The 12,820-nt window shown below is 38.1% G+C and overlaps 1 protein-coding gene across 1 annotated transcript in view; it reads left to right on the top strand.

Annotated features, from left to right (window-relative positions):
• The window catches only part of CHID1 (chitinase domain containing 1), a 97,618-nt gene extending 85,037 nt beyond the window's left edge, over positions 1–12,581 (top strand). The window contains exons 11-13 of the mRNA XM_065755138.1: positions 7,609–7,689; positions 10,271–10,313; positions 12,324–12,581. Coding sequence (XP_065611210.1) covers positions 7,609–7,689; positions 10,271–10,313; positions 12,324–12,422 — 223 coding nt within the window. The 3' untranslated portion in view covers positions 12,423–12,581. The remainder of the gene's footprint in view (positions 1–7,608; positions 7,690–10,270; positions 10,314–12,323) is intronic.
• The last annotated feature ends 239 nt before the right edge of the window (positions 12,582–12,820 follow it).

The raw sequence follows: 12,820 nt of genomic DNA, 5'->3' as shown, positions 1-12,820 counted from the left end.
CTGATCCTTGATAAAAGCCTACAGGGATAAACAAGTGTCAATTTTAGTTATATTGAGAAATAGTTTTTAACCAGAAAGACCATGTATTGCATAAGCCTCTGGAGTAAGCCTGACTATTGGATGAGCTAGAGAAAAGTTTAAACTTCTATATAGTGCCATCTAGCAAGGACTAATACTTCTAAGATGATGTATCACCCTGTAACAGTAGAAGAATTTATTAGGATCTCTGTTTCTTCTACAAAGAATGGACATTAAGCTGCTATATCACTGGTGTGGCAGTTCAGCTGGCTTTTCAAGATCTTCAATTCTTATATCACATAAGATATATCACAGTCTTAGAACCCTGGAAGAACTTCTTAATATTTCAGAATTTCATAAGAAGAACATTTCTTTAACTCCCCTTCTTCTCTTTCACAGATTAGATGCTTGTTATGTAACTTATACATTACGTATATTTTTGATGGCAGATTTTTATATATGATTCAGTGTAATCTGTCTTCCATTTACTATTCCTTGTCTCAAGAAGGACCAAGGTTGCAAAAGACCGCAAAGATCAACCAGTCCCACCATCCACCTACCACCAGTGTTTTATGTTTAGTAACAATTCAGTGAGGAATAACAAAGACAACACTGCAGTTTTGCTGCACAGTCACATTTTTAAAAAATGTGCTTGTAACGCTGTAACACGATGGAAAGCACAGCAGCAACAGCAGAGTAGCAAAGTCCTAGGCCGCAGCAAGCAAGGATTCACTCAAACACAACATCTGTGAGCACAAAAATAAAAAAAAAATGAATCTGCCTACCTTCAGAAGGCTTCAGGTACACAAGGATCCCCAACAGAACCCTCTTGCACCCACTGCCAGCCCTTAAATGAGGTCTGGGAAGGGATGGATCCTGGCTCCTCCCCTTCTAGTCACTCAGGTACATTGCACAAACCTGAGCTCCTCTGGGTTGGCCCTGCCTTCCCACCAGGTGCTCAGTGACTAATTCAAGCCGTGACTTAGCATTCCCATTTCAGTGTGCAAATGCAGTAAAACTAAGTGAAAACATGTATTTATTGAGGACTTCAAGTTGAGTTATATACTGAGTTCATAAAAGCAAGTGTATCCTATAGCTAGTAGTCAAACAAAACTTAAGATGAAATGAAGTGGAACACTTCTTTGAGCTGTTCTGCAGCTACATGCCTTATTATATTCAATTCTCGTCTGCATTTCTGTTAGGTTGTGTGAATCCTGTTTTTTTCTAGCACAGTTAGCTACTCTACTGTTAACTGCTTCTTAACAGGAAGGTACCCTTTGGCTAGAACAGACAGAAGTATCCTGACAACAAAACTAACTTTTTAAGGAAAGGAGCTCATTCTTTCAAGACAGCAAAGGCTGCCATAACCAAACCCAATATAATCAGCAATCTGTCATGTGTTAGGCTGGATAAATCAGAAAGAAAATTCTACAGCTAACTGAACAAATACAAAGGAAAATACTGTCTGATATGTCAGGTAGGATGTTGAAACCTGAGATGTGGGCAGAACAACAAAGATTTCTGATATGCAAACTTGATGCATGTGACAAAAAGTGACTTAGTAAAAAGTCGCTTTCGAAAATAATTTGTATGGGAAAAATGCCCTCATGTTTTGTAGTCCCATGTAACATCCTGAAAAACAGGAGAAAAGAATCAAAATATTAAATCCCTTTCTTGCAGAACAAAATGGAACTTCTGGACAGCAATATTAAAGATATCCAAACAGATACACAAACCTTCTGCCTTGTCCCTGTGTGGCCCTGTTGCCTGGGAAATAGTTACTGAGTTTAGAAATAAATTTCTTATTTTCTTTGAGATTTTCAAATGTTCCTCTTGCATCTGTCAGTTGGAGACAAAACCTCAAATATGTAAATGCGCACATCTTTTTCTGCCCCATCTGTGGTTTCTCCTATTCTTTCATCCATATATAGATGTAACATTGTTTTCCTTTTTATGAAGGAGAATTTTTGGTTACAATGAGAAGAGAGAGCATCCGTTGAGTACTTTCAACTGTGCTTCCAGTTCCCCTGGGGTAATTTGTCTGCTTTGGTACCGAGTAAGCCCTCAGACAGGGTTTGTTCTTCATCAAAGCCCTGTATAGTTAGATGAGGATAAGGGGCACCATTAACATATCCATATATGTGGAAATGCAGTGTTTGAGCTTCCTTCTATACCTTTAGTAAGACTACAGGTGTCATTAAAACTAAAATAGAGTGGTAGTTATTCCCCTGAGACAAGAGCAAGAAGAGGATGTTCAACTTTCTTTCACGTCTTCAGAGCTCTGAAAAATAGCAACACTTGGCTGCCTTTCTGCAGTTTTTGAAATCAACAGAGAAAGTATTAGCAGCGAAAACTGATGCTTGTTTATAGATTCCTCCTTTCTGGACTGGTACTTGGATTTACTCAAGACACCACAAGAACTGCATTTGGTTTTGTTTTACATGAAAAAGTCTAAAGATGTTAGCAGAACTATTTTTTAAGTGCCATGTCCTGCAGACAGAATAGAGTAAGACTTCTGTATGTGCTCTCTACCCTACTCAAATGCACGAATCCTCGGGACAGAATCTAATTTTATATTAGTTAGCTTGCTCTTTTAATTCTCCAAGGTATGTACTAGCTGTCTTTTTCTTGGATATCTTATTTGCTTCTGAAGGAGCTTCTGGAAGTGAAGTCCAGATTGTTTAGTGCATAAGAACAGGATGCAGCAGAATACAGCTTTAACACCCTTTAAAGTCAGTAGTTTAGGCTTACACGTTTTAAATAAATACTTTGTTAATGAGCGTGGAATAATGAGAGGAAGTGGGTAAAAGGATGCTTAAGATCCCTATGGAACCTGTCTGGTGGAAGCTTACCTTCCTGTTCAGTCTGTCACTGACACTTATCACTCAGCAGGTGTGTGTTTGTATCTTCACACTGTTAATACTATCTATTTATATGTACGTATACTACTATGCAATTTCTGGCTCTACAGCTAACCTTTTCATGTATTTATGTGTACAGAGCTATTATAAAGGCTAATATCTATAAAAACTGTTAAACTGCAAGACTTCTACCAATTGCAAACTGCAGTCTTAGGTTTCAATGGAATGAGAATGCAAAATATCTATACAGTTGTTTTTCACATTTACTTTCCTTTTATGTTTTCATTCATTACCATTGAAGGTGTTCTCTGGCTTCTCATATATTCAGTGTTTTTGCAGATGTTCTTTAGAACCATTTTTTAAAAAAGAAAGCAGAAAGGCCAAAAAAGAAGCTTGAGACTCAGGCTCAAGCTACAGTATTCTCTGCTGCAGCTGTAAAATGGAATATTTGAATATAAAACTATTTTTGACATATTCAGAACGATGACAACCCATCATCAGTCTTGTATAATTTCTCTTGGCCGATTCCCTATCTTTCCAGTTCTCTGCCTACCCGCCAAAAAGCACCTTTTTGAAAAATTGTTTCTCTCACTACTGATGCTGGCTTTACTCAGATGTGAAGTCTTAAAATGTCTCCAGATTATGTTCTTCCTTGACATTTTCTCACACCAAAAGGAAAGCTGTAGGTAAAGCCTGAACAGCTACAATATGGAAGTACTGTGGTAGTTGAAATCCAGCATTAACGAATACCCTTTTTGGAATCATGGAATCATTCAAGGTTGGAAAGGACCTCTAAGATCATCTAGTTCAACCATCCACCTACCACCAGCATTGCCCACTAAACTTAGTATCAGGTTGTGTATATATATATATGTAACCTGAGGATATATATATATCCTCTAAAAAAATCTTGATTTGAAGTTAGTTATTTGTCCTTATTTGTGTGCAGAGCAGTGGGGAGACCACTCAGTACTGTTTGGAAGATACATACCAAGATAAGGGATGTTCTTAGGAGTATTACCATGAGTGCTATCTTGTAGTTATTTCTCTAGATTTGTCTTACATCCGAAATCCAAGCTCTTGGGCTGTAGAATACAACCTTTTTGCATAATTTCTTGTTTTTATTAAGATATGCATTTTTCTAAAAGAGGGGAAGATGGATCCTATCTAGTTCAGTCTAAAAGTTCTGTTACTGAGCATAGTCACTGTTGGTGGGCACAGTTATGGAGATGCAGTTCCTACTATATTCAAGGTTTAACACCTAAGTTAAGGCTACTGTAATGGAAGCAGACTGGTAACAGAAAACATGTAGTGTCTATCTTCCCCAGTTTGTCTGTGCATACTGTAGTCAAAACAAGTTTGCATTTGAGCTGAATGTTGGTTTAGTTTTGTCTGTGTGTACGTAACTCGTTTTACGTTTGAGTTTCTGGTTGTTCCCATTCAGCACACACACACCATGCACACATGCTTCTACAAGCAGAACAGTAGGTTTTCATCCTTCCATTCGGGTTTGGTACTGTATCAGTTAAGCCTGGTTTGCTGCAGCAGGAGCAGATGAGAATCTCCAGAAACAGAAGACAAGTTGCACATTGAAAGTCACATCATTTAACTGACTACAAGGAGAGCAAGAGGCTGATTTTTCCTCTTGGAGACCTGCTGTTTCTAGTCAGTTTTGCTTACATGAGCTAGAAAGGAAGAATCAAAGTGCACCATAATTAAATATGTTAACATTGGTGAATAAATCCTAGTCTAAAAATTGTACTTAAAGATATATTTTCCTAGAATATATATTCTTGTCATAAAAGACCTTTATATTCTTGGTAATAAAAAAACATCGTGCATTATGATAGATAAATATTTTCATCAGAAGAACATCGGATCACTGTTTTTACCTTAACACATTTCAGTGCCATACCATCTCTCATATTGTGGTAGAATATTGTCTTAGGAAAGGAACACCAGCCATACATTTTGAGATGCTTTCTTCTGGATCGCGTATTTGTCAGCTAAATGTGCAGCCGTGTGTAGGCGTAACCATGTTCATGCTGCTCATAGATCCACCTCTCTGCCAGGGCTGACTTTGCAGGTACTCCATCATAAGTTCCTTTTGACTTCTCATTTGTTCTGTCCAGTGGGTTTATGAGCCAGCAGGGAGGATTAGAGTTGTATAACAGTAACACCTGGCAAAGGTGGACTAAGTGTACTAGGTTAAGTTAAATCAAGACCCATTTAAATGAGCCACAGTGGTAGTAGTTCTGTGTCATAGAACTAGTGTTTGTGAGCTGACTGCACAGCTGATATATCTGTTGCCACTATACCTGATAATCCATGTGAATTTGTGTTGCATTGCAGCTTCATTGGAAGCTAACTTCAGCACCTCAGGTCCTTCATCTGTGCTGATGTTGCTTCAGGCTAGGATCAGAGAAACTGAGCTTAGCTTTCTTGGCAAATGGTCACAGCATGGGAAATTTGGAGTGCAAGACAATGAAGCTGAGTTTTCAGTCTTTACTGTACCCCAGCAGCTGAAGCTGCTTGGTAAAAGAAGACATCTAATAAGTTAAGATTTAATGCATTTCACAGTGTTGTGCCAAATATTTCTTTTTTCCTGAACTCAAGCTCGGAGCTAGCATCATCACTTTACATGTGATTTCAAGATAAATTCATACATTTTTACTCTTACACATCATGTGATAAATGTCCAGAGGCAGCAGGAAGGGAAATAAATTCCCTGTGCATGGTCAGGACAGGTTCTCATTAAATAAGGTGCATGCCTGAACAGCTTTAAACTAATATACCTGATATGTAGCAGGCTGTAATAACTGCTGCAAGTTACACTTCTGGTATTAAAGCTCACTCAAATGTATGTTGGACATTCTATCATCATGGTTTTTTTAGCAACAGAAATGAGAATTTCCAATCAAAGGATATGTGTTCAGGAAGATAACTGTGCCAGGGTGCCTTGGCTGGTAACTCTTGGCTGAAACATCTTGGTCTTACATTCTGCATTTTCCCATCACTATTGAAGTCACCATTCTAGAATGGGTTAAAAAGCTGTATTTAAACGTTAAATGTACAAAATTAGATCTCTGTTTGCATATTTGCCTAATGGGACAACATAACACTTTGTATTTCTTAAAAGGGTAGGGGAGGTCCCATGGTTTAATTTGGATTATTTGAAAATGGGCATGTTGTGTATTGAGGAACTGTGCAATAGCTGTTACCACTTTCTTTTTGCTTAGTGGATACTTAAGTAGCACATGTGAGTTGGCCTAAGTGTAAAATGAAAATATTTTCTAATAATTCTAGCAGTTGGTGACAGTTTACCAATATATGAACGAGCTAACCACAACAAAAGAAAGAAAATATTCCTTGCAATGCTGAATGTTGTAATTTATTAGTAGGGAAGGAGAGAGTGAATCTTTTTCAAACAGAATAACAAATTCTCTCTCTTCTCCTCTCTCCTGTGTAGTGAAATGGAGTTTCAGCAGTGACACGATCAGGGTGGTATCTGATGAAAATTATTTATACAATCTTTTACTTAGGAGGTAGAAATTTCAAATAAGACTTGAAGTCATATTTCTCCCTGCAAATCTTGTCATGAGTAGAGATATTATTGAAGAAATGAGATGTATTATGAAAGATACGGTTTTAACAGATTTTCTGTAAGATCTACTAGTAGAAAAGTTAGCTTAATTGCTACTTAAAGTCACTGTGTTTGTTCGTGATTAATCTATATAAACTTGAGAAAGATGGAGTACTGCTAATGAGAGTTGAGATTGAGTTTCTGATACAGTTCCCAAGTTAGAACTGAAACCAATGGACCGTGCCCAGATAAACCCGGTAATGTGTAGTCCAGAAAGCCATCAGCAGAGTTAAGTTCAGCCTTCTTGCTGCCCAGTGATGCAGAAGAGATGGAAGAACATGTGGTAGAGACGTGCGATGCTGATGTGGTCTCTGTCCTTGGCAGCAGCTTGCCATCTTCTGGTGCACTGCCAGGAGGCAGCAGGCAGCGTTGTTTCATTGTGCAGTCAGAGATGCAGACACAGGGAAACACTGTCTCTACACTGTGACAGTGCTGGGAACAAAGAGCACCAGCTCAGACCATCCTAACTATTCCACACTGGTTTCCTATGCAGTTTTTGCGTACAAGTAATTTTCTTCCTTTGCTTCGTGTCACTTAGACATGAGGTAGATGATCTTCCTTCCATTCAAAATGTCCATGCAAGAAAGTAATGCCAAGAAAAGAGTGGTGTAGATAATTTTTCTAAAGGTTACATAATAGCAGGTTTTCCTTTTAAACAAGCTTTACGTTTTTTATTCAATTCTCAGACATTAAGTAAGTTCCTTTTAAAGGAGAGCTTTTTTCACATAATAGTAACTTAAAATTAAGAAGTGACTAAATTAGCCCCTAGGACTGACTTCAGTTCCTGTGCTTTGTCATGTAAGAATCAGGCTATAGAAGTATTGAAGCAAAGTCTTCCTGTGTCTTTGTAGATCTTCTTAATTAATGAATATTAATTCCTTCTTTGCTTAAATAAAAAAAGCTTTAAAACGCAAACATGGCAAATTGGAAATGTGGCTGAGAAAATGATTTGTAATCAAGAGCATTTTGATACAGTGTTCGACATCTAAGCACAGTGAAACTGCTTCTTCAAGATTGCCTGCTGTTTAATTCATAACTGTTTTTTAGAAAAGAAGTTAATTCCATAACTGTGTTTTTAATTTGTAGGTACATTGAAACCTTGAAGGAGCACAAACCAAAGATTGTCTGGGATGAACAAATTGCTGAACACTACTTTGAATACAAAAAGTGAGTTACAATTATTCACTTACTGTTCTGCAAATATTCTTAGACATGGCCCAGTACACAGTGAATTACCAGCTAACTGTAGTATGCAGCTGAAATCGGCAAATGGAGATTCTGATGTTTGTGATCTGTGTGTCAACACCCAACCGGAGTATAAGAGTGCCTCGGGCAGGGAATTCAACCAGGGGAGGGTTAATGAAACAACTCAAGCTAAAACAATCTTCAGAAGACAAGTCTGACGAGTCATATCTTTAGAAGTTATCCATCAAAATTATCTGCTGAGTGTCATTTACACTGTGCATCTGAGACGAGTACTGTGAGCTGTTGGGTGATTACCAATGATCAGCCAAATATAATTCTCCAAAAAGTCTGTGGAACATAAGAGCCTTTACAAGTCCTGCTGACTAGATTGGTCAGCAGCAGACTTGCAGTACGTGGAATGGATTGTAGAGTTGGGTAATGAGAGTATCAGGTGCATAACAGAAGTTCTTGGAAGACTGGGAATGTTTTCCCAAGACTTTGAAGAGAAAGATCAATAACTTGGTCTTCTTTTTTTGTCATTAAATGACAAGAAAATTCATCATGCTAGTAAAAATTCATTCAAAACAGACGAACAGCAAAATCTATATTAAGCTTCAATAATAATTTCCTATATCTTGTATACAAACAAAAATATTGTAAAATTATACAGAAAAGATATTACTGTTTCTACAAAACTTTACTACACTACTCAACACATTGGCAACATAAAGAGAGCACATCACTGAAAATGGGTGAGATGCAGTTTGGGGTGTTTTCTTTAAGTTTTTTTAGTTTTTTTAAGAAAAAAAGCAACAGTGTTTTTTAGTTTTTTTAAGAAAAAAAGCAACAGTGTAAGTACATTGTTTTTTAATAACTTCTAGGTTGAAGTGTTTTTAAACTCAAAAAGGAAACAACAACAAAAGCCCTGTCCTACCTATATATTTTTAATTAATTTTCTAGGATGCTTTCAACCTGTAATTTTATCCCACCTTGTAAACTTCTCAGCTACATGTCTTTCTTATCAGAAAAAAAAACCACACAAAACAACAACAACAAAAAACCTGGTCAGCAAGGTTTCAATTTATTTTCTGTGTTTTTCTGGAAGGACGAGAATCTGTGTTCTTTCTTTTTAATTCTTCGGTATCCTGTTGCACAGTTACTTTGTGTAAAACAGTTCAAAGATTTTTTGTGTAACTAAGGTTAAATAAATCAGAGGCTTAGTTTTACTAATCTCTGATGCAAAATCCAGTTGAAGGCACAATGGCCACGTGATGACAACTTGCTCCTGAGAGTAAATCTGAAGGTTCTGTTTGAATGGCATATATCTGGGATTCATTTTTGAAGCCTTTCCTAAATGTCTTCTTCCAAACAGGACGTGAAAATGAGAAGGCATGTCAGTAGCACTCCATCATTGCCTTCAGAGGCAGTCTTCAGAGATAATGTTTGTGGGCTTTCTGAAAGAGCTTTCGATGCGTAAAACAAACTGGATCAGAAAATCACTCTATACTTCAGCTACACTGTGCCTGGCAGGCAGTCGTGCATCACAGCATGCCTGCAGTGGCTCAGTTGACTGCAGGGGAGGCTTATTGAGTGGAGCTGTTTTTCAGTCACCACCTTGCTTTGCAAAGGTTCAGTTATTTGGGATAGGCCAAGCACTTTGCATTTCCTTCTAGCTTAACTGGAGAACTGGTGCTCTGGGACCACCTCTAATTCATCCTTCTCAATACTGGGAGGTTTCAAATGCAGCCTTGGCTGTTGTGTCCTGCCCATACACTTTATACTAGTATTTAGTTTACCATGAATGGCAGTTACTTTAGGCACATCTGTGTGTTACTACTGTTTTACAATGTTTTGCTTACATTGTTTTACAATGTTGCACCCCATTGCAGCAAGATATTGGGGTATACTTACTGAAATGTACCAACTTCTTGGGTGTCTTGGGGTCTCTGTTCTAGCCATCAGCCTTTTTGCTTCTTTTAAATGTTGTCCTCCTGAAGGCCACTAGAATACAATAAATAAATAATACCTTGTTAGATGTTCTGATAGATATTCCTAAACCGATACCTGCAGAAGAGTGACAAGATTGCATATTTATTTGACTTTTAGATACATAGTGCATGGGTACCTTCCCCTAACTCCTTTTCTGTCCCCACTACTTTGGATTCACATGCTGTGATGAGTTTGTGTCTCAAGCAAAGAAGAGCAGGAGTAGAAGTTTTTGTCTGCATCAGAAGCAGAAAAGAAGTAGAAAACATTATGGCCCTAAGCTGTCCTCAGTAACTAGGGTAGCCAGAGTGCAGGTGTGGACTGAATGGAAGCTGATGGCAAAAGTGTCTGATTGGGGAAGAGTCAGTCTGTCATCCTCCAGAGTGAAATGGTGACTAGGTAAGAAATCTCAAACAAGGTAGTAAATTGCTATTTTTTCACAATAAAGTCAGCAGTTTTCTTAAGCAGTGTCTTTGTTTCCTTCTTATTGGAAGGAATAAAACTGTTTTTTTTCAGCTAAAAATTATATGAGAGTCTACTAAGGCAATTGTGACCATTTTTTTTTTCTTTTTTGCAGAAATAAAGGAGGAAAACATGCCATCTTCTATCCAACACTGAAGGTAGGTGTGACTTTTTCAGGCCCTGGGCAGTAAGGGGAAAGAAATGTTGACTTGATTATTGAGACACTTTATAAAATACTAAAGTGGGTTTAGATATTTGTGAAAGAAATTCATCCTGTTGTAGTTGTTACGATTCAAGGCTTCAGCTCCCTGTGGAAGATTATTTTTTTCCGTCTAAGGCATAATGGGGATCAGGGGATCTTTGAAGCTTTGCCATGTCTAGGGATAAGAGACACCAGGGCAAACCAGTGCTCCAAGAGGAGCTGTTTGAACACACGCTTCACAGATGCTGGATTGTCTGAGAAGGGACTGATAAAATTTGCACTCTGATCATCTTGGGTGGAAGCTGAAGGAAGTTTTTGCCTTCCTCTGCAGTGGGGTCCTCTTTCTCACCGTTGCCCTGCATCATCCTGTTTTCTTAGTTCTTTTCTTCTCTGGATCATACTTTAGAGTTCAGAAAACTTTGACCTTACTGAAGTCCTTTAGCTGGACGTGCAGTATCTGTTGGCGGAGTTGTCTGCATTGTACCAGAATACATGATAAATGGTTATTTGCCTTAATTCCTAGTGAGCTATTTTTAGATTTTCTCCAGTTAAACTAAAGGCAGTATCTTAGGCCTCTGCTGGCCTCTGTAGGAGAAATGCATCATATTTAGAGAGAATGGAGACATTCAGTATGGTTATACTTCTGTGAAATTTTCCAAAGCTCCGCTTTTCTGAATGGGAGTATTGTCTTTTGCTCTGTCAGTACAACTATATTTCCCTTCATTAATCTAATAGAAATGGAAGTACTAGCACAAATGGGATATGAATTGCTATGTCTAACTGTGTTCTTGCTAGTATCTGCCTCAAAACTTCACTGCAAATCTATCAGAAAAAAGACAGATTGTGCTGCATATTATCACATTACATTCTTTCTGCAGCGTGGAAGGATTTCACCCTTCTAGAGTCAGACCTGGCCAGAATAAGAATGCTCAGTCCTGTAGGTTTCTTTCTTTACACCTTCTCTTCTTAATAACAATCAGCTGTGGTGTATGGAGAACTGACAGAAACAGATTGTCTTTCAAATTTCAACAAGATTGTAATGAAATATTTAGAGACTGCGTGCTGAGGCAAACCAAAGAGCTGTTCACATCATGGTGATCAAAATGGTCGGTGGGGGTTCATGTCCCCTCCCCTCTCAAATGTGTTTGTTGCCCTTTTCAATGTTGTACTCACTGTAGGTTAAGCTGCTTGTTTGTGGTTAGGTAAAAGCAGGCGTGAAGTCCAGGCCCAGTGGATGTACTGGTGATTCCTTGACACTTTGTTCTGTTTCCTATGGAAATGAGTTTTAAAGACATCCCTGTTGTGTGAGCTGTTCAAACAGTGCTGCACTTCAAAGTAAGAAAGCCTGAAAGGAACAGATTCAAAAAAAAAATAGTTTTTATTGTCAGAACTGAGAGGAGTACGGAACACGAATTGTAGCATTGCTCCCCTTGTAAACCAATGGCTAAACTAAATCTACTTCAGTGGCATTAGCATAGATAAGGATACGTTTTATCTCCCAGAATCTCTTAAAAATAGCATTTGATAATGAAAATTATGGCTCTGTCCTGGGAGGAGGCAAGGGCAGGTACAAGATCTTGATGGTTCTTCTAATTGTCTTCAGTGATAAAGTTTTATTTTACCCCTGGGAAATTTCTGGGAAGAGTTAGAATTTCTGTACGCTGCAAAATGATAGCCTAAATTAGAGCAGTCCTTTGCATAGTTCATAAATCAGATTTATTTCTGTGGCATTTTGTCTGTCTAGCTGATTATCGTGCATTAGGTCGTTGAATTAACCAGTGTAATGAACTGTCTCTTACTGAATGAGTGCTTGCTAGCCAGAGAAAATCTGAAATACACACTTTGTACTTTTCAGAAGTTCAAGGATGGTTATTTTTAAAGTCTGTTAATGGCAGGAAGAGATGGCAGCATGGAGTGTCTGATGCCTCTGACTGAAAGCTAATTGCTTTATGTGTCTTTGTCTCAGTCCATCCAGTTGCGCTTAGAGCTTGCAAAAGAATTGGGCACTGGTATATCCATCTGGGAACTGGGACAAGGCCTGGATTATTTTTATGACCTGCTTTAAAGTAAGAGATGATGTGGGAAAGACTTTTGCTTCACTGGGACTCCACCTTCAATTAATTTGAGTATCCTGGAGAGCTGATTTTCAAAAAGTTTTTTGTAATTTATTTCACATCTGTATTAAACGTGCATTTTTCCCAATAAAGAGCTTCTTCTTGATTTGCCATGTAGATGTGATTGTTGGTTTCTGATAAAGTTCAGAGGAAAAAACTTGAAAGCTTCTGAATTCACAGCGCTTAGAAACAGCCCACCCTGCACAACTGGGATGACGCTGGAACTGAAAATATGTTCTGATTTTTTTTCTATGAGAAATGAAATGATGTCATCTGATCAGGGTTTAAGGTGGACACCTTCTGAACAACTGCTGCTAATCATTTAAGTGAACAAATAAATTAATCAGAT

Source organism: Cyrtonyx montezumae, unplaced genomic scaffold (assembly GCF_038088225.1).
Source record: "Cyrtonyx montezumae isolate F1298 unplaced genomic scaffold, pur_monq_1.0 scaffold_10, whole genome shotgun sequence".
In the NCBI taxonomy this organism is placed as follows: domain Eukaryota; kingdom Metazoa; phylum Chordata; class Aves; order Galliformes; family Odontophoridae; genus Cyrtonyx; species Cyrtonyx montezumae.
Note: the sequence above shows the minus strand (reverse complement) of the source record. Positions and strands in the feature narration are given on the sequence as shown.